Source organism: Aythya marila (genome assembly GCF_965140915.1).
Source record: "Aythya marila genome assembly, chromosome: 3".
In the NCBI taxonomy this organism is placed as follows: domain Eukaryota; kingdom Metazoa; phylum Chordata; class Aves; order Anseriformes; family Anatidae; genus Aythya; species Aythya marila.
In genome coordinates, this window is record NC_139044.1 from 31,596,832 (window position 1) to 31,624,484 (window position 27,653).

General features: G+C 36.0%; 1 protein-coding gene across 4 annotated transcripts in view; it reads right to left on the reverse strand.

Moving 5' to 3' along the window:
* Positions 1-301: 301 nt before the first annotated feature.
* Positions 302-27,653, reverse strand: part of STRN (striatin) — a 67,725-nt gene continuing 40,373 nt past the window's right edge. Inside the window, exons 8-19 of one of the 4 annotated variants that reach the window (XM_082757375.1) lie at positions 26,874-26,984; positions 24,552-24,638; positions 23,843-23,986; positions 21,099-21,235; positions 16,948-17,123; positions 15,945-15,992; positions 15,133-15,254; positions 14,115-14,282; positions 11,742-11,882; positions 9,276-9,380; positions 7,933-8,019; positions 302-7,847 (exon numbers count right to left, since the gene is read on the reverse strand). In XM_082757375.1, coding sequence (XP_082613501.1) covers positions 7,678-7,847; positions 7,933-8,019; positions 9,276-9,380; positions 11,742-11,882; positions 14,115-14,282; positions 15,133-15,254; positions 15,945-15,992; positions 16,948-17,123; positions 21,099-21,235; positions 23,843-23,986; positions 24,552-24,638; positions 26,874-26,984 — 1,496 coding nt within the window. In that variant the 3' untranslated portion in view covers positions 302-7,677. Of the gene's footprint in view, positions 7,848-7,932; positions 8,020-9,275; positions 9,384-11,741; positions 11,883-14,114; positions 14,283-15,132; positions 15,255-15,944; positions 15,993-16,947; positions 17,124-21,098; positions 21,236-23,842; positions 23,987-24,551; positions 24,639-26,873; positions 26,985-27,653 lie in introns of all 4 variants that reach the window. The other 3 variants (XM_082757374.1, XM_082757376.1, XM_082757377.1) reach the window with 3 other exon arrangements.

Genomic DNA, 27,653 nt, shown 5'->3' on the forward strand with positions numbered 1-27,653 from the left:
AGGGGAATCTTAACTTCTTTTAGCTGTTTAAGCAAGAGTTCATATATAAGTCACAGTAGCCTTTTCCTATCAACTGTCATGGAAGTGGCCTAAAACAGAAGAGGAGCAAACGGAATTACTAACATTTAAGTGGTTCCTACCTCTGGCACCTTCTCTGAAAGAACTGTCAGGTAACTAACGTCAACAGGTTTTTCTTTTGTTTTGCAGGGGAAGTAGCTGAATATAAACAACAACAATCCAAACTGATCATGCTGAAAATTACTTCAATTTTACTTGTGAAAATCCCATAAAGAAATCTGCCTTTTTTTTTTTTTTTTTTTTTTTAATTTTTTAACCTGACAATTTCTTTTAAAAGAAAACAACTGAAGATATTAATACGAAATACAATGCAGGTATGTGCTGACAAATATTAATAGAAAATCTTACAGCAACAATATTTTTCTTATCACAGATTTCTGTAAGTTTCAGGTGCACAATTCAAGGAAAATATAGCACAAGACTGCTTTTCAGTCTGTTTGGGCTATAAAGGTACAAGAAATTATTAGCAAACATGCTCATTTCGCATTTCCAGAAAAAGTGCTCACATATGAGACAGTTTTCAAAACCTATGCATGTTTGTAGATGCCTGACTGCACGGAGACAATTCTAGGAGCCATACATCTGAAAACAATCTACATTCAAAAAGCACTATTTCAATGATAGGAAAAATAAAAAAATAAATTCTCAATGGAAAAATATTAGCTTGAAGTCCATTGCTTTTCCCTTATACAATGTTTTTGGCTGCTTTTGTAAGTAATGCAAAGCAATGAAAATATTTGGCTTGGAGACAAGTTATCCCTTTCCTTGCAGAGCAGGACAAATCCAGCTGCGTAAATCTTCTCAGCTTTACAGCGTAACACTGGTGTGGGGACCAAGGCTTTCTGTGAAATAGCAAGGAACAATCTGGGGGGGCGCTGCAATTCAAGCGGAGGGAATTGTCCACACAAGGCTTTGAGCAGCTTCAAAAGCACACGTGCAGGCATGGTTTGACCACGGGGGCGACCTCCCAGGATCACAGAGTGGCTTGGCAGCAAAGACTGCACAAAGTTAGTGGAGCACACAACACCACAACTTGGTCAGGATGGGCTGAAGGGCACGTGTTACTGAATGCCACTTTAGTTCATCTATACTTTGTCATCCAGCAACAAATCTCTCTTGACAATGACCCTGTTCAGACCCACGAACTGTACTATGGAACTGGAATTACACCTTCTGTAGTGGAATTGAGATTCTCAGAAACCCTGAATGGTACAGTACTTCCTAAGTTTTCACAACTGACAACACAGCAGCAAAATTAGGTCAGCAGGTAGGATAAGAGAGAACTCAGCAGACTTAGATGAACTGGGAATAAGGAGGTACAGAACAGCCTTTTGGTGGTGGGAGGAGGAGGACCGAAGCCCAAACCCCAGTACCTTTCAAAAAGCAGTCTGAAAGAAAAACAATAGTCCTTTACGAAATAAACCTTTCAATGAGAGTCTACTGCATATGGGATTTTAAGATTCCAAGGAAAATATAGCCTAAAGAAAGATATAAGTGGGAAGATTAAAAATCAGACTGATAACCTGCACAACTGGTGTGTATATAGATGTATACAAATACACACATATACACACACACATACATATACACACATACATGTGTATATGTAAGCACAGGTGGAGGCATCATTTTAAAGGTCCCATTTACCAGGAGCTTCCCTCCTGGGATGAGTCCCACCAGCTGAACAAGAGCACTTGTCTGAGCAAAGGCTATTTACACACAGGTCATTTGAGTCCCCCCCCACTCCCCACGTTTGTTTATTCACTCTGTTGGGCCTAAGGCTGCCTTTCAAAATGTGGGTTACTTCTTGTTGGTCAATCCATCTTTAACGTGATGGATTAAACACTGCCTATGACTTGGTTCTTACCAGTTTCACTGCGGCTCAGCAGAAACATTGCAGAGGTTTTGCCTAGCAGTTCACAGGCCATTAGTTTCAGTAACTGTTTTTCTCTAAACTGATGAAGCAGCCAGCATGGTTCACCAATTGTAACATCTTCAACTAAAGATATTGCCGGATTTAGATAGAACATTCTCAATGCCTCCATGTCCTTATGGAAAAAGGAAGATTCCTGAAACATTTGTCAGATTTGGGCGTGGAGGGAAGAACAGGTTTTTCAGAAAAATCTTTGTTTCCTCTCTGTCACTCAATACTAACATCTCAACACCACTACGATGCTCACCAGCAGCAGATGTCCAAAAAAAAAATAAAAAAAAATCAATGACTGTGTCAGACTACAACATTTTATACAAACCAATTTACCATATGTGAACATTTCACTATTATACTCTGATCTTTGTTTTTCACTGTGTAGGCCAAGACAATTTTCACCATACAGCCACAATTTTCAGAATGTTTTTAAATGCTGTATTATAAGCAGCAGCATCTTTGCACAGTAGTTTCCATGAAGCTGATCAGAATTCCAGCTCACCTGCAAGAACGCTGAAAAGACATGCAGGCTAAGCAAGTCACAAATCACCTGGAACCGCTGGTCCTATTCATTTATGTGAGAAAGTAAAATCAAGATGACAAAGCAATATTTAGCAATGCATGCAAATGGGGGCACCTTGTCTAAAGTGACATAGTTTGAAATTCAAATGATATTCACCTTTGACACAAAAGGGCGTAATTTGGAATCTGAACATACACTAGAATTTGTCCTTCATACAACCTGCAACCAATGGACAAATGAATAAATCTGAAGAATCATTATGGGAAAACCTCGCTAACTTGCCACTCTATATTTGAAGGGTTTTCCTTTGCTCCCTGTGATACCATCAGGCTAAATCTGCACTGCTTCCCAGCCTAATTCTGCTGAGATGACACAAGTTCCATGGAGGGCACGTTGGTTCTGGCCACTTAACTTGCTCAACCTTCCAGAGCTCAGCAAACAGCCTCCCTGCTTCCCTCACTGCTCAGCACGATCCAAATGACCACTGCCTACAGATCTTCAAAGTAAAATATGAATGATCTCATTTGCAGGAACTCTCATGCTGCAGAAATTTTTCATGTTAGATTGCCAGTCTGATGCTTCTGCAAAGAAGACTGTTCTAGAGCTGTCTTGTACAGGCACAAACACAGTAACTGCATTTTCTTCCATAACCCAGCCTACTTTACCAGGTTTTACTAGATTTACTAGATATAATTTGTATTAAATGCTTCACAGTCAAGTAGGCTCCCCAGAACAGTCTGGAAAGACGCTGCCAAAGCACAGTCTGAAAACGCTTCCAAACACACATCTTGAGAGGCATTCAGAAAACTTGTTTATCAGATGGTTATGCCTGCTTTTTAATTTCTTGTTTCCTGTGGGATGGACTAACACTTCTGACAAGGAAACACTGCTGATGTGACACATCAGGTTATGGAAAGTGCTGTTCCCCAAAATGACACTGATTTCAGATGTGTTCCCTTCCCTCACCTCCATCCTTGTGTTTTAACACACAGGTGTACTGCAAAGGGTGGCGTAACTAAGTCCTTTATCTGTTTTACATTTATTCAGAAGGACAAGCTTCTGTTTAATTTAAATTCACAGCTGCAAAATGGTGCTGCACCGCCCAATCACAAAGCTGTATGGTGAACACCACACTTTTACTCGAACACATCACGTATGGGACTGCTACAATAATGTTATTTGAATACAGACTATAAAAATAACCCACGCTATATAGCATGTAGTTGTCCACACTTCTTGGTAAAGAAGCTTTGTTTTGTTTGTTTGTTTTTAAATCAAAATAAAGATGAATGAGATCTGAAAATAATCATGTGATTTTCTTGTAACTAGTAAGCTAAAATTTTTACTTGGTGTGTCAAAACACTTCTGTCATTGAGGCACAATAAAAAGCAAGCCCAAGGATTATATAGCAGTGAGGGAAATGTATTCCACAGTAGAGTTATATCTAGAGCTTCTTCCAGGCTATTCCAAATAATTTTGTGCAAGAGTTTTGGTAACCAAATCAAATACGTGAAAGCACACAGCACAGTGAAGTAAATTCTAAATAAAAATGAAAGTACTTAAAAAAAACCTAGTGGAACAATTTTCAATTTATGAAAGGATTGCAAATTCTCCCATTAAATTAGTTAGTAAAACCAAAATCAGTAGCACAGTAGTACATTAAAAAATTATATGAGTTAACCATTCAAAAAAATGTAGCATGTATACTGCATACAGGAAAAAACTTAATGGTAAAATGCAATATACAGAGTTGCACAAAAACGTTTTTTTTTTTTTTTTTTTTTTTTCCAAGAATAAGCATTAGGTCCAGTCTCATTTACATCTTTAGATGCACGTTTCACATTCATGAAAGTTACCAATTATATTGAACCAGAAAGAGCTGCAGGTAAAATGAAAAAAAAAATTAGCACACTCAGAAGTTCAAAGCTTACAAAAACAGGTTAATCATGAAACAGAAGTACCTAGCTGCAAAAGAATCATAAAGACACACTGAAAGTGAGAGAGAAACATGAGAAGCAGCAATGCTTAGTCTATATGTAAAAAATCTTATTTTGTCAGAACTAAGATTTGGGCTTGTGAGACACCAGACCAAGAAGTTTGGACTTCCTACACATAAGCATCGTGTTTTGGGCTGGGGGGAGGACATGGACAAATCACATTTACCAGATCACCTTCAGACTAAGTCCAACAACTCATTGCATACGCAATGGTGTTGTGGGCACCAAGACATGGAGAAATGAGCTAAAAAGCTGGAAAAAAGAAAAAAAAAAAAAAAAAAAAGAAGAGTTGTATAAAAAGAGCAGACTGAAAAATAGCTTGAAGAAAGTAGAAAGAAATGGAAATATACAGCTAGAAAGTACTGCTTACCTGCAGGTTCCAAATTACAAAAATGATTAGAAATATTTTAAATGGCACAAAGCATGGCTTGGAATACTGGCATGACGTTACAAAAAGAACTACTAAACATCACATAATTCCTCCTGTCAGTGAGAAGCAATCATTGAAATAATCTTCCAAAGGAAGCCTAATCATTTAGAACATATACAAAACCTCACTGGCCAAGACAATATTAAAATGCACAAGTCTACAGTCCGGCTTTAGCAAACAGATGGACTAGATAACCTAAATAATTTTTTCGTCCCTAACTCCTATGATGATGTTCAGAAGATCTGGCAGGCTCATGCACAATACCCCGCAGTCCTACAAGTACATGACCAAGTACAGTAAAAAGACATTGACATCAATTATGAAGACCAGCACAAAAATATATATACTCCACAACCTCTTTGTAAGGCTACATTTGTTTTGTTTTTTAAAGGCACCTCATCCTCTAGCTATTGCCAGCTTTAAAAAAAAAAAACACTTTTCAGTTTGAGCAAGAGCTCAATAGTGAGAAGGAAACATCTTTCAATTCACATTTGAACAGCCATTTCTTACATTCCAATTGTAATCAGAATGACAGTTTTAAAAAACAAGCATGCTGGCCTATTAGTTTTATGTACAGCAATTTAAACAACTAACTACATATCGTATTGTGGAAGCAAAAGCACAACATTCATTTCATACTCACGCCATTATCCTCTGTATACACAAACTCATGAGAACTCTTAATACTAAAACATTAAAATGCACCCATGGAGTCTTCCCTTACTAGACATTTAATACAAGTTTACAATATATATACACATATATAATATACATAGCTTTTAGAATTTTTCAGATAAATCTTTGTAATTTCCTCTCCAAAAAGAAAATAAAATAATGACACTGAAAGAATATGAGTCAAGTACACAGAACTCTCACGAAGTTGAATGCTCAGTTTTGCAGCCAAGTTTCCCCCTTTTCATCATAACCAACACACTTTATAAAAACTAAATAATCTGATTTACTATTGTAGTCATCTGTTTCACGGTAAAAGTTCTAATCTTATCTATGGAAATATATTGCATATCAATATCATGAAGTGACATATCTGAATATTCTGAGCAACAAAAGGTATTCCAGGATATTTTAGCAGTAATGTGTTGCAGGCTCAAACAGCACAGGTCAATCTTTTATTCTAAATAATACGGTTAATCTAAACTCTGAGTTCAGCTTCAAATGTGGTCCCATCTCCAAATATCACACTAAGAACAACATGGTCAAACCCTATGTTGGTATCTTTCAATGATTCCTTCTTAAAAAACGTCAGTTTAAAGGTAAAGATTTTTATCAGTTTCCAGTCTTAACCTCACGCTGGTATTTGAAAGAGTTGCATGGATTGGGTTCTTTCCTACTCACATCAGTACCAGAAATAATCTCCAGCATCAATTCTGCCTTTCCTTCTGAGGAAAATGCCAGCTTCAGACCGAAGAATAGTAAAAACTCTCATGATACGGAAAAGAATCCACTCACTTTCCTTTAAGAATGGATAAAATCACTAAAATGTTGTTTTAAAAGTTATTTGCCACTTGTATCAACAGAGAAGCACATCTGTTGAATAACTTTAAAAAGTACTCATTTTTCAGGTAACCTAATTAATGGCATAATATACCCAGTGAAGTGGACATGTTGAGAAGTTCCACAAATGCTGAAGTATGGAAATACCTCTAGAAGTGGCAGAATCTTTCAGACTGACTTTGTGTTGGCAACTATTACACTAGCAGGACTCACACAAAGCATCAGGCATAGGTTTAATCTTCAAAAGTAATTAAACATGTCATGGTACCACAATGCCCAGAACGATACCTTTTTTTTTTTTTAAGCTGGAACAGAAGGAGATGAACATTTGATAGTTATACTGTAAAATAGTATCTTTGGGAAGTCTTATGATAATTTCTTGTGCCAGATCTCCAAGAATAAACAGCATTATAAATCTGAATAAGTTAATCTGCTACTACAGTATATACAGACTGCTTCAGTCTGTTGTTAATTGGGACTAAAGGCTCAGCTTCTAGCCACACACTAATGCAGTCTTTAAAAAAATTATATAATTTTTTTTTTTTGCAAACTAAATATTTGCTGTATAACACAGAAGATTTAATAAAACTTCACTGTATTTTCAATTTATGTTAGTAACTTGCTTTCCTTTAACCACATTTATCTTAAGCTAGCAGCCAGGTGGCTGAGATTAAGCATCAGCTACCTCTCTCTGAACAATCTGCTTAGTAATACCAAAGGGATGACAAAGTGCCTCTCACAAGACACAGTAATGAGCACATGAACTGACACTTTTTCCAGGTGATTTGATTTTTAAGCACATCACGGTTCCTCAATGAGAAGCATCCCAGAAAGTTTCCCTCTTTTCCCTCTCCCTGAAGCAATTAAACCCCTTCTTTCCAGTACTCCATTTTATTAATAGAGAATACATAGACCTAGTTTCACCCAAGGCCTGCCTGGACGAAAATTCACACCCTCTGAAATAAAAGCGCCTTTTTTTTTTTTTTTTTTTTGAACTATTTGAAACTGAGAGTTTCCAAGCTCTCAGCACCAGCTGAGCTCACAGAAACCAGAACAAACTTCAATTTAGAAAACAGCACCCTGCAAAAACTAAACACTTACAAACATTCTCTGAATTATAGGGCAGGATAAGAAGATTCATGCCCACCTCTTCTCTTTTGTGCAGCTGGTTAAATATATACAAAGCTAGAGTTGAAATGGAAGCACTCTGTCATACAAACACTTTCGCCAGGGCATCTGCTCCTGCACTGGCAATATAACATTTGGATGGGTGGAATGCCACATCATGAATGGACTCATCAAACTTTTTGCGATGAGCCGTGAATTCTTGGATGCAGGTCTTGCTTTCAAGATTCCATAAGCGAATCGAACAGTCATGACCTAAAGAAAGGGGAAATGGTTTTCTTTATAATTCTCATTTTTGCCACCACTGTGAGAAAAGGAAAATGAAATTTCATGTACTTACTGCCGGACATCAAGTACAAGCCATTAGGATCAACAGCTAAACTTGTAACCGCATCTAAGTGAGCTACCATGGAGTGGATCAGTTTGCCTTTGAAAGAAAAGATGTAGGTTATTTTTCTGGAATTCACTGATACCCATATTCACTACTTAAACACAGTCTGTTTAATAATACGTTATTTTCTCCCATGACTGAATCAGGAAAAAATATGAAGCTGCCATTCTTTTAATGTTTACAGTCTCAGGAAAGATGCAGAACCAATACCACAAACTTTGTTAGCCCTTTGTTTTGTGTGGGCAAAACCGCCTTGATGCTACAATATCGCTGTGCACATTAAGTATCTGCACATGAAGTGACTTAAGTGAGTCCAGCAGTAAGATTTTGACTTGGAAGGAGGACAGGGGCTGAATATAGTGATTAACAGTGAAATAAACTAAATAAGAATATGGGATAATTTTAATGAACCCAGAGGGAATTAATGTTCTATTACAGCTTATTATTATGGTTATAGCAATGATTTGATATGAAAAATAAGAAAACATGGGTCAAATGTATTTTCTAAGCTGCTGAAAATCAAAAATAATATGAAAAGCTCAGCGTTTCCTCTACTGTACATTACAGAACTCTATCATTGAACAAATCATCTATTTTCAGCTTTTTTCTCAGCTTCCCTTGGGTGCTTTGACCTCTTCTTATTTAACACACATGGGGGGAGTAGCTAACTTATAATCAACAAAAATATTGAAAAATCTCACTTTTAACTTTTAGGGCAGTGTGACCTGGAAACAAAGAAGTCACAGGCTAAAGATTATCACAGTCAGAATAACAATTCACAAGATTCACGGTAAGAATAACAATTTAATACTACTATTCCTACCAAAAATTCCTTTAAAATCACAGCATTTTTAATTACACATCTTAGTGCAACTCTCATTACAAATTAGAAAACACACTGTAAGTGTCCAGCTGTTTCTGCAGAAGAGATTTGTAGAAATACAGTATGTCAAATTGAGAATGATGCCCTGTAAGGAAACCATCAAGCAGAGATCTTTAAAGAACTAAGGAAGTGACCAAGCTTCCTGCCCTCAAATCAAAAGAATTCAGGTACACACAATGAACATAAGGACACGCAAACTAAAAAGAAGCTTCTCTTCATGCTAATTACCCAATACATTTTTATATAGACTGGTAATTTCAGGGCTCTAACAATGAAAAGACGATTTCTTTTTCAGGGAATATTCAATTCTTTGTATCCCTCAGCATTTGTTTGAATAATATTAACCATAATGAAATTTTTGTTATGTCCTACAACTACTATGACTGAGTCCTGCCAAAGATATGCATACCTGTATTGTTGTCATAGAATTTGATGTGTCTGTCTTCGTGAGCTGTGATACTAATTGGAAGAGTTGGATGACTGATGACTCTATTTATCTGACAGGAGGAACTGACTGCTAAGAAAAAAAATCATACGTATCAACACATGTAAATTGCCAAGCGCTTTGAAAGATTGCTACTAAAAAATAAGTAATCAATCTTTTCTGCAATACAATTTTCTACCTAATGTGATGGAAACTCAACTGAAAACCTTACATAAACTGTTTTACTCTAAAAACTCTTAAAAACTATAAAAACCCTTTTACTCTTTCCAAATTATGCACACATAGAGACGTAAATTAACCTTACAAATGAGTGTAAATACAAACAGGTACAGTCTAACTTTTTGCCACAGTTTTAGATGGGTGCATCAAGTAGGACAGGGAACCAATAAATGAATGAAAATACTATTTTTGCATTTCCCACCTCCACATTCCTCCTCTTGTCCAGCTAAACTTTTTCCATAGCAAACAGGCAGTACGGGAAAAATTAACATAATTGGCTGTATGTTTCAAAGCAAACAGGATCCCTTGCTCTCATCCCCACAGAACAATACCCATCTACCATCATTTGATACACGCTGATTAAAATTCTAATTGAAGAAAAGCATACCCGGCTATTCATGAGAATCATTTTCCTAGCATTCAACAATCTTGAAACATCATTATTTTATATTTATACACACACAGAGGAACTGGGAAATTAAAGTAAAGAAAGATATTCTGGTGGTTCATTTTTTGACTGGAAACCTAGGCATTGATGTGACACACAGACTACTACAAGAGTGGTCTTAAAGAGGGACAGACTACTAGGCAAAACACAGCCATTCCACAAATTATCAAAACACAGTTATGTTTTTGTGTTTTTTTTTTTCATGGAGGAGTTGACTGTATCCAGTTAACCTGCTGCCAAGAACAGTCAGATCAGCTAACCAAAATCTTATAAACAAAATAAAAGTCCACTATAGGATCTGAACCTTCCATAGGACACTTAAGAATTATCAAAAGTGTTAACTGAGGCAAAAACATTTTTATTAATAAACACACCCCTAGAAGTTATTAAAAGCATGAGACTGCATCACAGCCAGTTTTCCTTAATTTATAAAATGCCAAACAGAATGAGGCCCTCACTGAACAGCAGATTCCCTATATGGAGGTGGTAGGGCATTTCAGGTGATTCATTCTCCTCTTGCATCGTTCCATTCATTCTTGTACAAGTTTGTTTGTGTTTTTTAATATACATAAGTATTATAGTACTGTTATGTAACTGAAAACACTAAACAGAGACTGCTGGTTATACCATGGTCTTCTTTTTTAAAAAGGAATACTCCTAAATAACAGTGATGAGGAGGAAGTGAAAACAAATGGCAAGAAGAAAACTTCACTGAATAGAGATAGGTGATTCGGGACTATTTTTTCAGACAGAAACAAAAGATACTGGACTACAAAAAAAAAAAAGTAATAACGCAAAGAAGGGAGATGGGATATTCTGTTCCCTCTTATAAAACGACAGAGTTGTTCAACTACTTTTAAAACAGACAAGCAAACGAGCTAACAAGAAGGGCTTACTCCCTTATAAAAATATAATTGGACAATAGAATTCACTGACATAAAACTTTTAGGCGAAAAAAAGTTATCAGAATTTAAAGAAGGATTGAACATTTATGTTGTTATCAGTTTACTATTTTGGCCTGAATATGAAACTTCAGGCTTCAGCTCATTATGGTCTCATTCCTAATGCCAGGATAAAATAATTTATTGATAGCAGGCTAATTACAGTTTCCTCCAGAGCATGTGATATTGGCCACTGCCATAATCCAAAGCATTATGTAGGACTTTGAATACTCTTTCACTGGAGTTCTGTTCATCTCCTATGGTGAAAACTTCAAAGAAAGACCAACTGCAAATGAGTTGGAAGTCTATACAAAACTTAGAAAAGTGATAGCTGTGACAAAAAATATAAGGGAAGTCCCCCACACGCTCCCAAATTTTTAATAAATTCAACTTTAGATTTGCCTGGTATTACCTCTACCTCGCAATTTTGGACTAAAGAGAGAATAGAAAATCCTGAAGCTGACAAGATCACTGGGCTCTATTAAAGAAGCTTGGGAAATCTATGCTTTTCTTTCCAGCGCTATTCCTCAAAGGATAATTTAGAGTGTCTGCAGTTGTTTCTTCTACCTTCTTTCAAAATTATATTCACTCTTCTGCTACTGAAATGCCCGTGCACTCAGGTATAGTAATAACAACTTACTGATACACCTTAAAATGCAGTGTTTAACATAATTAATGCTTCAAGTTATCCTAACTTGTTATCTGACAAATAATAACATATCATAAGAAGTCATCTGACTGATTGCTTGAAAACACTGAAAAAAACATTAATAGCATCTGATTTGATCTTAAGCAATATATATTTTTTTTTTGGATACATACTAGTATCTACTCCAGACTCCAAGGTAAGAATTCGTTGTCGTGTCTCCATGTTAAAAATGCTAGTGTGTCCAGTGTTAAATGATGCTACCATCAGGCTTGGGTCACTGCTCACAAGATCTACTGATGAAGGGATTCCCATTTCTAGAAAATAATGTAGAGATTATTTTTGTAAGATTCGACTGTTAAAAAAAATAAAAGAACACTAAGCACTTTGACATTTAAAGGGTCATGGATATGAAAAGAAATGTTACATTTTTAAAACTACACTATATACCAATCTAAACAGATTGCCCTGAATGATCACTTCTTTATTCCTGTTTTTCTGGTATGCATATGAACAATGTTCTTTACTAAGATGCTCTGTCTGGAACTGGGGCTAGACAGAAATCTACTGGCAATAGGAACCTTCACTCTCTCCAGCTCCCTGTCCTTTTTCTTCCCTTAACTCTGAGAAAAATTTTCAACCTAACCTCCAGTTTAAGGACATGATATCAAAGCGGAAAAATCATTTACAAGACAGACAATTTTAAGTTGTTATTAACCTGGACTTCAGACATAAAAAAAAAAAAAAAGGTTTCCAGATCTAAATTTTATCTGCTGACACTAACAGCATGGAAAGTTAAATAAATACATTTTTCAGCTCATATCACAGAACTCAGAACTTTTTCCATTGTGCCTATTATGATATATATATACATACACACACACACATATATATACACACACACACACACACCCCAATGTCTTTACACCGTGGATACCTGAGCACTACTGGACAGAAGGTCAGATGAGCAGATCTTGGGTATAAGAAATAACCCTTAAAATTTCTCTCCTCAAATGTACTGGTCTCTACCAACTATGTGAAAGAACACTATCAGTTCCAACAGATGTCAGGAGAAGGAAGAGAGGTATATAGTGAGATACCCAAATTAAGTAGCCTATGTCCATTGATCCAGATAATGCAGGAGTGTCATCACCTCACTCATGGGAGAAACATCTTACTTGCATGCGCTGTGTGCTCAGAAATGTTAAGTCACTACAGATACCACAGTAAAGCCAAAAAAGACAGTCATGAAGATGAAACCTGTACTGTTTTGAAGTGACCTTTTCTATCACTGCAATGCCTGCTTACCTGCAGCTTCCTGGTAAGCCCGCAATGGTTAATCTAAAGGATTTGAGGGATGACTGCTGAATATTTTAGAGAGTTTGTTCAAGTTTTTAGTAAGCCATAGGCAAAATTCTCTTTCAAAGAAGAACCTTTGAATTTCACGTCTGCGTTTTAATTCACAGTTTAGAATATAAAAGAACACTGATTAACTCTGTGAGTCAAGACTATCCTTTCCCATTTGCCCTTCATTAATTTAATAATTCATTTATTTTATTTTATTTTATTATTTTTTTTAAATCAAAACCAGAAAATCTTCCAGGAAATCTTCAAAGTAGAGAGGTAGGCAAGTTGGAAGTGAAGCAGTTACAATTCTGACAGAACCCTGCAGACTTTTGGAAACATAGTTTTGCCAGAACTGTTTCTATTTTGCTCAGTCTATTTAAACTAACAAGTAATGACAGAACTGATCAGCTTTACACCATAGTTCAGGAAGTCTGTTCAGTTCTGCCAAAGTTTATTTTGCCTTGAAGTTTTTCATAAGAACCAAAGAACTGCCTTGGTTTGTGAGTTACCTTTAGAAGCATTAGGTGTAAAATAGTTCTTAAGACAATGTCAAGTCAATGTCAAGTGACTCCTTCTAGAGTGTTTACTGAAACAGCAACTCCAAGAAGTTAAGTCTCTAAAGAACAGGATTTTGGTCTGTGCATCATATTTTAGCAACTAAATCCTAAGGACTGATTTTTTTCCAATAAGCAGCACTTAGGGTGACTAGATTATTGCTTTTTATTTAATGCACAAACTAGAAAATCAATTGCAATCTGGCAATTCTATTTCCTTGTCAGTGGCACAAGAAACCTCACCTAGAAGGGTACTAGGCCACTGCCCTGAGCCTAAGCAATGACTGTTCCAAATTGCTCTGGCAATAAGGGATTTTTATTCTGGCCAAACCAGAAGCAAAGGCCTAACGGAAGCTCAGTCTGAATATCAATTATGTAGTAGATGCATTATATTCCATGGATCTAGTAACATCAGCAGACAACCTGCAGTAATTTTTAAATGTGTGCATCCCCCTATGTGTAGGTATCAATATTATCTGGTGTCAAAGAAGAAGAGACTCAAAATCTACCACCCCACAAAAACACACATTGAGATATAAAATCCAGTTTAAAAAAAAAAAAAAAAAAAGGAAGGTTTCTAGTCAATAGCCAAAACTATGACATTCTGAATAGCGGTAATGAACTTTAAGTTAGGGCACTTTTCTGTACCTTGATTATCATTAAATATATTGAGAGCTGGAGCAATTTCTGTAGTTTTCCATAAACGTATAGTGCCGTCTGCTGAACAGGACAGCAAACGCTGGTGTGTGCCACTGTAAACCAGACCCCACACTGCATCTGTGTGGCCTACAAAAGCACCTCTTAGAACAGAAGGATCTGTGAACAAAAGACAAACAAAACATTTCAGAACAAAGATTGCATTAACTCAACATTTGTATCTTGGTCTGTGTGCTTATGGACCAGCCTCAACAAGCTAGTCCATAAAACAAAACAACAAAAAAAAACCCACAACCAGATCATGCCAACATAATAGTCTCAATTATTCTGGGATGAAGATACTTTAATTTAATTAGCATACATGGTATTTGGTTTGCAACTAATGGAATAAATCAAAGTTTAAGCAGAAAGGACAGTATCAAAGTTTGGAAAACAGACTTCCATTTCGTAATTCTCTCTCAAGCAACCATTAATGGCATATTAGTCTTTTTTTTTTTTTTTTTTCTTCAAAATACAACTTTGAGGCCAAGCATATCTGAAGTGAAGAATGTTTTAAAACCCAGACACAAGGCTGAGACCCATTCAGATCTGGTAAACCTTACTGAACTAGGTCTTTTTATCAGTTCACAGAAAACATTAACAGCTTTGGTCTCAGACTAGACAACCTCTTCTTATCTCAAATGCACAGAGATTTGTCAAAGAAAAGGACGTTAAAATACACATTTCCTGCACTTGTCGAGTATTTGGTTTAACCTTATACTTTTTCAACCCAGCTGTTTATCAAAATTGTGAAGAGACCAAAGCACTTCTATGAAAATGACACATTTCATCTTCTCATCAACAAATAATCAGTATTAAAACAAAAATTTACTTAAAGCAATTGAAGCCAACATTCAATTTACTCTTTTAAACTTTCCAAGAAGTATTACATACCTATTATACTATTTTAACCACATAACATTAATGTCACTAGATGTATCATTTGTTGGTGTTGCTGACAACAACGTACCATAAGAGTCATAGGGGTCGATGTTCGGGTTGGTTGTATTCCAGCCATGGATGAGGCCGTCGGTTCCACCACTGTAACACTGTTCACCGTTACTGCTCATCACTACACAAAGCACTGGTCCACTGGAAGAAACCCCAACCCCCAACAAGTTGACTATTAAGTGATGAACAATGTCAATCAGATCCTCAAATTTTCACAAAAAATGCAATAAATTTGCTGCACTCTTTGCAACAGAAATTCTGCATTCTCAGATCATATGCTACAACACTTCCCACAAGAAAACCTCCACAATATTTGGAGGTCATATTATATTATATGGTCATACACTATTATATGGTCAGAACAATTTAGTCATTATGAACATGAAATATGAAATGTCTTACACTTTGAAACTACAGGCTTTGTTATTTCACTTAAGTAACTTTTTTCCCTTTTAAAAAATTATGGGCTTCTTCATAAAAATGATTTGATAGATTTTAATTCACTGGGAACAGCTTCATTCTACATATGCATGTATCCAACAAAAAGTCAGGAGATACGATGATGAAAAGAAAATTTAGTTGAATTTGAACTGTATACTTTTTATGGTTTTCTTTATAAAACTGTGCTCTACTTAGTGTCAGACAAAAAAGATCTATGCAGAAAGGAAATGAACATATGCAGGTGTTTTACATAACATGGGAACTAGAAGCACTACATGAAAGCAATACTAGAAGCACTAGTAGTTGATGTCAGGAATTTTTAAAGATTCTGTCTCTGTTCAAAAATATTCTATTTCTGAAAATACGATTATTTTCTTAGCAAATACTCACTTATGTGCTCTGAAGGTATATATTGGCTCTACATCAAGAGAAGCACTCCTAAAGGAGGTACAAGAAAATGTTAACATGTATACGACCTTACACAGTGCTTTACAAAAATCATCCAAAAGTGCTAAATTCTTAAAATCAGTGCTACCTCTTTTGAAGTCTCCCCCTTCTCCTAACATGATTTTTTTTCTGTATCTAGTAATTATTTGCATTCTTTCAAAATATAATAGGATTTTTGGTTATTTTTTTATTTAAAGACTTGCAAGGTTGAGAGTTCAAGATCTCTCACACACCAATCAAACCAGCAGGTGCATCAAAAGTGGGGAAGTAGTGGAGGCTTATCAGTATCAGTAGGAATATATCATTGTGTTCCTACTCCCTATCTGATGAAAGAGGTTTATGACACTTCGCTTTTACACCAAAGCTGTAATGCAGTTACAAATCACTTTAAGTACTGCTCAGGTCTTTACCAATCAGAGGTTTGTCATCACAGACTTCAGGAAGACCATAAGCTTTGCCTAAAAAATCATGTACTACTCCCTCAATGTTAGCCCTGCTAAAAATTTGCTTGTTTCGTCACGGCCACAGCAACATGAAAGAGACTGTTCAAGCAAACCTAGCAACAACTCCATCAATGCCTAATTCTGTACACAGATATATGCATATGTGTGTGTGTGTGTCTATGTAAGCTTATATACTGTACGTGTGTATTTATATACAGATGCAAGCACACTAACAAGGCTGCATCCAAATATCTTCACTAGTAAATTAATTTGCAAGGATATCTACACAGAAAATATAAAAAAGGTGAGTAGTTTCCATTTTCAAAAAAAATACATTAATGAACATGTGTAGATTTCTTCTGGTGCTCTTTAAAAATCTCCATAATTCTCTAAGAGCTTGTTTTCTTATTTTTAAATTGAAGAAAAAATTCCCATTAGCTCCCAGATGAAGCTCCATTTATATAAGTAAAAATGTCTTAATGGAACAAAACAAAAAATCTTACTTTTTTGCTGGGGCTGTTTTTTGTAAATTCCACATTTTCAATGTATGGTCCTCTGAAGCTGTTATTAACACTGGTTCAACCGGATGAAAAGCCAGACCTCTTATTCCATCAAAGTGACTTCTTAATGTGAATTTGGGGTTCCAAGTCTTTCTCAATGCATCCTTATTGTTTGCTATCTAATAATCACGATAAAAAAAAAAAAAAAGCAAAAAAGCAAATTCACAATTAATCTGGAAGGCATAAGGAACGGAAATCAGAACTTTGGTTTGACATTTTCAGTTGTCAAATTACCTCACCTATTTTGCATAACAACCTGTTCTTGAGCAACAGTCCATTTAAAACTGATTAGACTACTTAAAACAAGTATGAAGGTAGATGTATTCCACACAGGCAACAAGTATACATCTGCAGCAATGCACTCTAAGCAAATGAAATACTCCGCATCTATTAAGTTACATGATTGAAAAGCTGGAAAGTACTTTTCTGACTGATACTTTTGTAAACTTGATTTAGTATTTGAAAGTTGATCTATATCTACTGGCTCATTCATTAACACTGGGCTTGAATCAAGCAGGCTGTGGTCCCTAAATATTGGAGGTACCATCAACATAGCATCTCTAAAGTAAAGATCTAATAGAAACACAGAAATATCTTTGCAGTGCAGCAAAGAACACCATCAAACTTACTCATCTAAGGCAACACAAGCTTCTGATAATGCCAGACAAGTAAATTGTGCCAGAAGAAAACAATAAAAACAAACAACAACAAAGAAAACCTCAGCTACATACTAAGTATATAACTGGCAAGCACTAAGCTATCATATACACAAACAATTACTGAGGAACAAATGCCACCAGATCCAAAAAGAAAGTCCTTTAAAAAAAAAAAAAAATAAATAACAGCTTCTTCAACACTGCTCCTCCAAACAAATGTTGATGAAAAATGCCAAATGGACTTTTATGATTTTGTCAATCAATACTGCCATGATTAAATTTACCTTGCCATAACCACTGGAAACGGTCCATTAATAAAACATTGACATAAACAACTGTGACTCAGATATTGATGATTTCATTACAAAAAAAGCTATGGATAATACCAAATAATTGAGTTTCATTAACTCCAAGAAAGAGATGACTATCTAGAGACATTTTGAGAATGTCAAAGAACACACACAAAAAGGTTTAAGAACAAAAGTGCCTTTTTTTTTTTTTTTTAATATCTGGCTTTATTAATAAAAACTGTGTTTCACTTACGAGGTTCCATAGATTTTAAACGATGAGAAAGGAGGCACAGCAAACAGCAGGCTTTGTTTCATCACGTTTCTTAGTAATTCTGCACTGTCTGCTCAGTGAGACAGCTCAGTTTCTTTGCCAGTCTACGGAGTTCAGTTGGCTCAGAGGGAACAGGCAAATGCTGGAGCCAGAGCAAAGATGGGGCAGGACTGCAAAGTTAGCTCTGTCAGTTTTTCTGGAGACTGGCCAAGAAAGTCTCAGCAAAAAGGGTACAACACAGAGTATTCACAGATGGCCAGAGTGGAATTCGGTTGCCTAAAGACAGGCATCTAGCACCTATTTAGGTGATGGAGGGAAAAGAACCTGACCTCCAGCTGCTGTACCAGAAGCACAGGTCCTGTGTCGTGTCTGTTAAAGCCACACAGACACCTCAGTCACCTAACAGGACATGCCAGTTCTAACAGAATAGTATCCCTGATTCGTTTCTCATTCATTCAGAGACGCTCTTCCAAAAGAGTGCAAGATGATTATGATTAAAAATTGGGAAGTAGATGGAGGGCAATCTCAGCCAGCGGACCAGCAGCAGAGGTGGAGACAGACGGGACTCGCAAGAGCTGCAAGCTGGGTTACGAGCAAGGCAGCTAGCAACCTTTTCTCTCTCTCCACTAAAACCCAACAGTGAGGCAAACTGAGATTTGAATAGCAGTTCTTGGGGTGGGGGGGGGGGTGGTCGACCCCAAAAATTAGCACCTGATTTGCTTTTACTTGTAACTGTAATGGCTGCGTCTAACTACGCGTAATAGTTTTGCAGTTTAGATACTCTAAGGTACAGTGCTCGGTCTGTTACAATTTTATGAAGCTTCTTTTATCTGCCCAGAAAACTAGAAAGAAAATAAATAAGAACCAACTGAAGTAAACATTTGTTAAGACACCAATGAGCAATATTTTAGGGAAAAAAAAAAAGATACAGTTACCAGTTAGTCAAGATAGTACTAGTTAGTAACCTAGGGAATTTCACCTTGTTATCCACAAAAGGAAAATTTTCTAAGTATTATATTAATAATCTGTATTACTAATTGAAAACCATTCTTTAATTTACTGCCAACCAATGCAAAATTTGAAAACCCTGAACCATAATATGAAGTAGCATAATACTGACATCTTTTCTAAGAAAGGAATCCAGTAAAAATGAAAATAGGATTCCTGAAAACAGGAATCTGTCTGCAGCTCTTGAGAGAAAATGAATTTAAAGAGTGAACCATGAAAAAACTTCCAACTTCATTCTCCGTGTGACATAAAACCAACACACAAAAAAAACAAACTACTAAATTTCTACTAATCCTATTAAATCCTACTTGATTCCCATTTGGCAGCTGAAAGAATATATGAAGTAGTCCAAAATAAAAGCAGATTATGTTATTTGTAAGCTAAGCTTTCAGGGAATCTTGAAAGGGAAAAATTAATCATTCATTTTGTTTCAATAAAGAGTACAGTGACAAGAGCAAAAAGCTTCACAAACACTTTTTTTCCCTTTATTGTCAGCACTGGAAAAGATAAGGGGTGAGGCAAGCACAACTACAAATCCTGATCACTAGACTTAACGTAGGATTTAACAAGTGAACAAACAGAAGTTAACACTTCCAACCATGCAGGATGGGATGTGGGTAGATAAAGAATGATAGGTTCTGTAAATAAAAGCTCTTAGTTCAAGGTATGGAGACCCAGACAAACACTACAGTTTATACAGACACCTGAACAATGAAGTCAGCCACTGAAAGCGTTAAGCTCCTGTACAGATGGATTACATGTGTCGTGTCCTCTGAACTTAAAGAAAACTCAGCATCTAATTTTAAGGTTTAACTAGAAAAAAATGAAATTTGTAAGTCATCTTACCATCTTTTTGGAGACAAAATTAGGAATCATTAACAAAAAACTTTAGATCTGAGAGCAAATTAGGAGATGTTGCTAAGACATTGCAGTCCTGATGATTCAGAGTCACATGCTCAGAATCTTTATACAGTAGTAGAGCATGTCTCCACAGTGTCACCCTCAAAACATGTAAACTTTTATTAACTATGTAATGTACTGCTCTACAAGTACATACAAGGGTAGAGCTTCAAACTAAGAACCTGAAGGTTATTTCTGAAATCTCAAATTTTATTTGTGACAGTAAAATCCTACATGGTGGTCACTGAAGTCAGATTACTGAAGGCATGCTTCCTCCCCAACATGCAGGACTCAAAAATTTGATCTATAACCACTCAACCTTGAGAGAGATGGGCAATGCAACCTAAAGACTAATTTAAAGTTAATCATCACTTTTGTGATTTACCAAAAGGAATAAGAATCCTTCCAAGAAATCAGAAATATACACAAAAAGTTCAAAAAAGCGTAAGAAAGATTTTTGATAAAAACTGAAAGAAAAGGAAGCCATATGTTACACACACAGACACAGAAGTGCTGGCCACAGTGACTTGCTAAAAGTCTCTGGTGCAGCTTCCCATTTGAGAAGAGACTACTGTCCACACCAGATAAGGTCAGCAATCTCTCTCCCTAGCCAAGTATTAAATATCTTCAAGGACAGAAATTCCACAGTTTCTCTGGGCAAATATTTTGCCCTTATGTCTAATCTGAATCCTTATACCATAATTTTTTACTGTTTCCTCTTGTTTTAACACCTGACATTACAGAGAAGCTTGGCTCTATCATCCTTGTAAGCATCCTTCCAACACCTGTAGGGCTGTAATTAGAGCACCCCTTAGACTCCTCTACATCAAACTAAACAAGACCAGTTCCCTCAACATTTCTTCGTTAGTCACATGCCACTGGAGACCCTCCAATTTCTCCACAGTCCTCTTGAAATGGAGGGACCCAAAACTGCATATAGATATGGCCTCACCATTAATAACCACTTACATCATAAGTCAGTGAATCTGCCTCATTGGCTACCGTGAGGCCTGCCAGTTCTCCAAGACCCAGTTCATTTTCAAGGGCTTCATCTGTTCCCATAATGAAAGATTTCCCTGAAGAAGGAGGGAATGTTAAAGCTTCCACTGCAAGAAAAAAACAAAAAAAACAAACCATGAGCATGGATTTACAAAATGTTGATTTATAAAAGCATATTTGCCAGTTCTGAAATACTAAACATATCTCAAGTAGCTTAGAGCAAAAAGACATAAAAGGATCCATAAAAAACAGATTTCTAAAGAGTATCGTTGTACTTACCAATTAATGGTATCCTCTGAACACTCTCAAGTGTGCATGACTCAAGACAGTAAGTGTAACTAGCCACAGGAGCGAAGAGTATGCTACCATTCGCCCATATATATAATGCGAAGTAACACAGAAAAGCTCAGGCCCTTCCCCAGCTCCCCTATAAAATATGCAAACAGAACCTGTAGCAGCAGCAAAAAAGTACCCAAGAAGAGCTGGTGGGAGCAGCTGGACTTCCTTCTTAATACTGTATCTGCACATACTCAAAAGCATGTCTACAACGAGGCTTGTTTATATGCACTACCACCTAGCAGTACGTTTGGAAGCTGAGAATTCACTGCTGCTTGTAAAATTACTGTAACTGCCAAAGTCAGTCAGTATTTAATTCTGGGTTTTTACTAGCAGTATGCAATCTTAATAGTTTACAGCTGCTATAGCATGCCTGTAGGAGCTCCATTCACTATCCCATAAACATATCCAGAAGTAGATTCACTAGAAATGGAAGGATAAAAGGCTAAGAGGAAAACAGTTCATATAAGGCTCTGCATCAAGTGATACAACTGGAAAGAAACTATGCCTTTATGAACTTCACTCCACAACAACTCTACAAAACTACAGATAACAAAAAGGGGGCGGAATAGATAAAAATGTGCTGTCTTCTGGACATGACAGACTTTCCCTTATGTCTCAAATTACAAGGTTTTTTCAGTAAATTACTTCCCAATCAAACCACCCCCCTTAAGTTCCATTGTAAATACAAGCCCTTTCAAATACCATTGCTACCGTGGAGAAAAAAGGAAACACCATCTCATTCTCAGCACCTTATTTAGTCTAGCAGCATCAACACTAAGTTAAAACTGAACAAACCATGGCTTACAGTGAATACAGTGAATAGCCTGATTTATTCAGGCTGCTTCCTCCTTGTCTACAGGCATCAGGTTCAGATTCCATTCAATTCCCCTCCAGACCATCCCGCAAAAACTAACCCAATCTTCGTGATCCTTCCATTCCACTCATGCACCTCTATGAATTGTCCTGTTTGCTTTCAATTACCCTTTAAAATCAAGTAAAAACCCTTCGGCTCTGCTGTTTGATTAGGTCTCTTAGTTATTACTTTTTAATTACAAAACACCCCTTACCTTTATCACCCTGAAGTCTAAACTATCAGCCTCTCATTCTCTCATTTGACCTTATGAGGTAACGTTCCACCCAACACCCAATACATACAGGATGTCAAATCTGAAAAGTTACTAGAATTAAAAAAAAAAAATGTATGCTAATATCAGCTGGTCTCAGATTTGCAAAAGGAATATGCAACTAGAAGCTTGCAATACTGAACTCAGACTAGTAATAGTCAACTGTCCTCTTGCTTTCCTGAGAGTCCATCTGAGTCTCTAAATTAGAAAACACAATCTTGAAAGGACATGAAAATAAAGCTCTGCAAATACGTCTCTCCATACATGGGAGAAGGTTGGAAAGGAAACATTCAACCAAAAATTCCTATACTTCTCAAAGTGTTGCTAAGTTACTCACTTCTTTCATAAAGAAAATCACTGAGCATGTAGGAAACAGAACTACTGAGATCTTCACTAACTATGCCACACGGCAGGCCTTTTCATGCATCTTAATTATAACTTGGCCGACCTACTTTTTCACACTCACTGGAAGACTGCTAAGTCAACACCATGTTTTGCTCATTTTTCTAAAGACACATTTACCATTTAAATAAAGAGCAAGATACAATCTTTTAGAAGCTTATATATCCTAATATATTTATTATGCTGCATATTACAGCAACTCAGATGTTGAACCAAATGCATGATTTAGCAACTTAAAGAGGTAATATTAATGAAGGAATTCACACACTATGTTGCAAAAATGCATGATTTTCCATACTTAGACCGAGCCACTATGAGATTTTTTTGAATTTTTGGAACACCTTGTGGAAATTAACACATTGGCAAGCTGTAAGTCGTTCAATATTACTGTACAATCACCACATGCATTCGAAACCTATACCTATGCATTTGTGTTCACCTGCAGAGCCTCTTTTATCTTTGAATTAAAAAAAAGAACATGTATGTGCATATGTCTACATATACATGTCACACACACAAATTATAAAGAGATACTTATATACCAAATGTATGTCCACACCTGTCTGCTAGAGCTTAGCATGAACACAAGCAAATCACTTAAGATCCCCATAGTACAAAGCCACCAAATGCCAAAGAAGTTTTTTCCATCACGTTCAAAGGCTTTTCTTAATTGTCTTGTCCTTCCTAGTAAAGACCGGAGTGGAGGAATGGGAATGCCATCTGTTGCATTTAGACAGAACTTATAATGCTGAATTAGCCTTTATAACATGCTTACATAGAGGATACTCTTTAAGAATTAACTATAAACATCTACCTTTATAAAGGTGTATGTAACTTTTCAGTACTTACCTTCATCTGTCCTGTTTATCTCATGTTCAATGAGCCTTGAGCTACTGGGCCTAGAAGAAGGTGCAACAGATGGCTGTAATGAAGGGAGATCATCAACATCTCTCAAGTTTGCAAGCATATCTTGCAGCTTTGACCTGTTGGGCCCTAACCAGAAAAACAAACAAACAAAAAAATAGTTTATGGATAATTCATAACAACGCTATTTATATCAGATATGGTACAGCAGTACATGCAACAATGGATCCTACCTTGCGTTAAAATGTTAACGTAGAAAAATAATGAGCACCTATTTTCAGCAGTAACTAATCATCCAGCATGAAATGAATTTATTGAAAAGAAAGCGACAGAAGCAACTGAGAATTGCAAATGCACAACTTTCCCCACTTTTATTAACTCATACTGCTATTTGCATGGAATGCTCAGGAATGCCTCCAACTGGGTCACAGCAACAATAATTATTAGAGTAGTTACTTTTCCAAAGCAATTGATAACATTTGTGAATATTTTAACATTTGTGCATCAGGTACTTTGTGCAGCAAATTCTTAGGACAAGATGATGATTTTTAACTTATTTGTGCAGGAGTGTAGGATTGTGGAACTATATAATCTAAAAAAATATAGCTACATTAAAATAAAAATGCAACTGGATTCACTGGCCTACTTCCTGAAGCTACATATGGTGAAGACCCATGCCCTTCTTGACACTTACCTGTGCTTTGCTCCATCATTTTCCCACATCCCTGTTTTGACTGTTTTATATAGGATTGAGGCTGAAACATATCTTCGGTAGTTTTTCCTGTTGTAAGTTTAATTAAGAATGGGAAAATGTCTTACCCATAGTCCATTATGGTTTTTCCTAGACCAGTAAATAATACAGCTATTTTTAAGCAGCTTTAACACAGAAGTGTACTCTAATATATGTTTGCTGTTATTACTTCACAGGAGTGTTTACTACAGCCTTGCAAAATCATAAGTTTACTAATGCAGTTGCAAACTCTACTTTGTCCACCCTAGCCATAATGATAGTAAATTAACTGAATTGTGTTTGTCTGTCACAAAAATATTATTTAATTGAGAAAAAATTAAGTAGGATTTTGCAAGATTGTTTTGCTATAGTATCTAGTTTATAAAAACAACAATATTTTATTTAGTAGCAGTTCAGCACCTAAACATGATTTATGATGAGACTAAAGTCATAGTTACAAGCTTTGTACAACTTAATGTCAAGATATTTAGTCCCTTCTTTTTCTCCAGACTTCCTTCCTCACATTCTTCTTCACTACGTGCAATATAAGACATAGCTGAAAACTGACTGGGATTCTTCCCGATTCTTCTGCACTGATTCCCATCCAACAATTGTTTGTCCATGGAAAGATGCTTAATTCTGTTCTGCAGTAAACCATTTGCTCTCCCAAGATCAAACCAATCAAATCAATCTAAAAGGTACTGGAAATGTACTAAGCAGTAGTGTAGTTATCTTTAAGAAGGAGCACTGGATGACCAAGTGCTGCTGCCTTACATCTGGAATTTTCTCATAAATGTATAGAACAAATTCCAGTAACAACTATATTCATATTAAAAATATTAAGTTTCATTACCAAAAAGAATATAATTTCAGTGGTTTGATTAAATAACTCCTGCTAAATTAACCCTACAACTATTCACTCTGACGCTACATAGCAAAGTTTGTGCATTTTAAAAATAACAGGCAAGTTAGAGATCAATTTCACTGAAGTCATATATGCCACCTCTAACTTAACCATAAAGAAATTTAGAATCAGTTTTGTGAAGCACGAACATTTCAGTTGTCTAACTCAAATTCTTTGCCAGGCTTGCAAGTTCCAGTAACTGAAATGATTCCAAAGATAACAAAAATATCACCTAAGGAATTTAGAGTACGGCAATGATTTACTCTAAAAAAAAAAAAAAAAAGAAAAAGTTTGCATATTTGATTGAGTAACTTCAGCAACATAACCAACTGCTGAGACTCATCACATCAATACAAAAGCTAATAAAACAAGTCAGCCTCAAACAATAATGCGAGGATCTGACTTTTTGCATCATTAGGCATGTTTCTTTGGAAGTGAGAATATCACTGGTATTAATAAGCATCTTCCCACAAAGGGAGAAATATCTCAATTTCCTACCAGACTACATGCAATATTACTAATTTACGTCATTTAAACATGAATTCTCAGTATGGCTAGATGTTTGCAATAAAGCTGCAAATACAGTGCTTCATTTTAAACACTTCATCTGAGTTCTGAAAGTTTCACGTTTAACTTATAAAAATATTGGTTTTATAAAATGGATCTGTGTTTCAAGAAACATAACAAAAAACTACAATACAGGGCTAGAAACTGTATTTCAGATACTGATCACAGTTTTTTTATTTGGGTAAAAATACCCAATGTTTTTAAAGATTATTCCCACAGATAAAGTCAAAAAATAAATCCCATCATTCACAAATAAATGGATCGTCAGAGTTACTTCCTATTTCGAGCCCTGCATAACAAATTATGATGACAGTATGACTTTCATGTTGTGAATGTTAAGTATAAACAGGGGTAGAAATTAACCTGTTTTTTTCCTTCTGTCATCTAATATGATACTCAAGAAAGTTTCTGTTGTTACTTAATTTACATAACAGACTTTAAATCTTCCTGTGAAACTGGCATGTTTTCAGCTAAAAAAGGGTTCTGAAATTTGCTATATTGAAGTGTGAAGTACTAAACCAATGCAATTTACAATTTACGCTTCTGCATAACAAAAGTATAATCCCTTCTCCAAGCACAAATTTTCAATTAATCCAACACGTGGTTGGAAGAAGTTATATCTAATCCAACTAATTATCAGGTAACTTGATTGAATATCATTAATTTCAACCCCTGAGAACTGGTGAATAGGAAAGCAGTCAGGAGCAGCAAAGTAAAAGAGTAAGTAATTTTAGGAAAACATTGAAAGAGAGATAGAATTAAGGGTGTGAAAGATGTGGGATTTATGATCTTAAGGTGCAATGTTTTCCACTTACTCTTCACCCCCTTTTTCCCCTTGCGCTCCTTTTTGTATTGTTCCTTGAGTTTGGTTATTACTCCCTGGTCGACATTCCAAGCTTCAGGCATGAGACACTGGTCTTCCTTTTCTAAACAAAGTGAAACAAACGAAACATCCTTTTTCAGTAATGTCACCAAGTGACCTCCAACTGAAGGAGGTAACAGCTGCTGTATTTGTCTTATTTTAAACAGATAGAAATAGCACCAAGCTTGTGAAAGCTATGAAACTGCTACTCCCATTCCACTTTTATTTGCTCAGAATTTTCTTAACAAGAAACTGACATAAAATTTCATGTCTAATTGCTACAACCAGATACACAGCTGTTCATAAAACGCAAGCAACATTTACTTTACAATAATTCAGGACATTTTTTTCAGCTTTTTCTTTCCTTTAAGGAAAGAACTACTACACCTAGAAGCAACAGTTATGTTACTGGTCAACATAACATTACCACTGATTTTGTAGCACTACATTTCAAATTTTCATTTCATAGCCTTTGTGATATGCTGTCATTTACACAAAGCAGAAGCACAACTATACCTTTTTGGAATACAATGTACACATCACCAAGCTTCGAAGAAAATACTAAACCACTAAAGCCACAAAATTTCACAAATGGGGGAAGGCCTGAATTTTTTGTATTTGAAAAAAAAAATACACAAAACGTGTCAACATGCCTAATGACAAAAAAAATCCCCATCTATTTTTTTGAAACCTCTCTCCCAAATTGCTTTTAATTAATTTAAAAATTATTTGC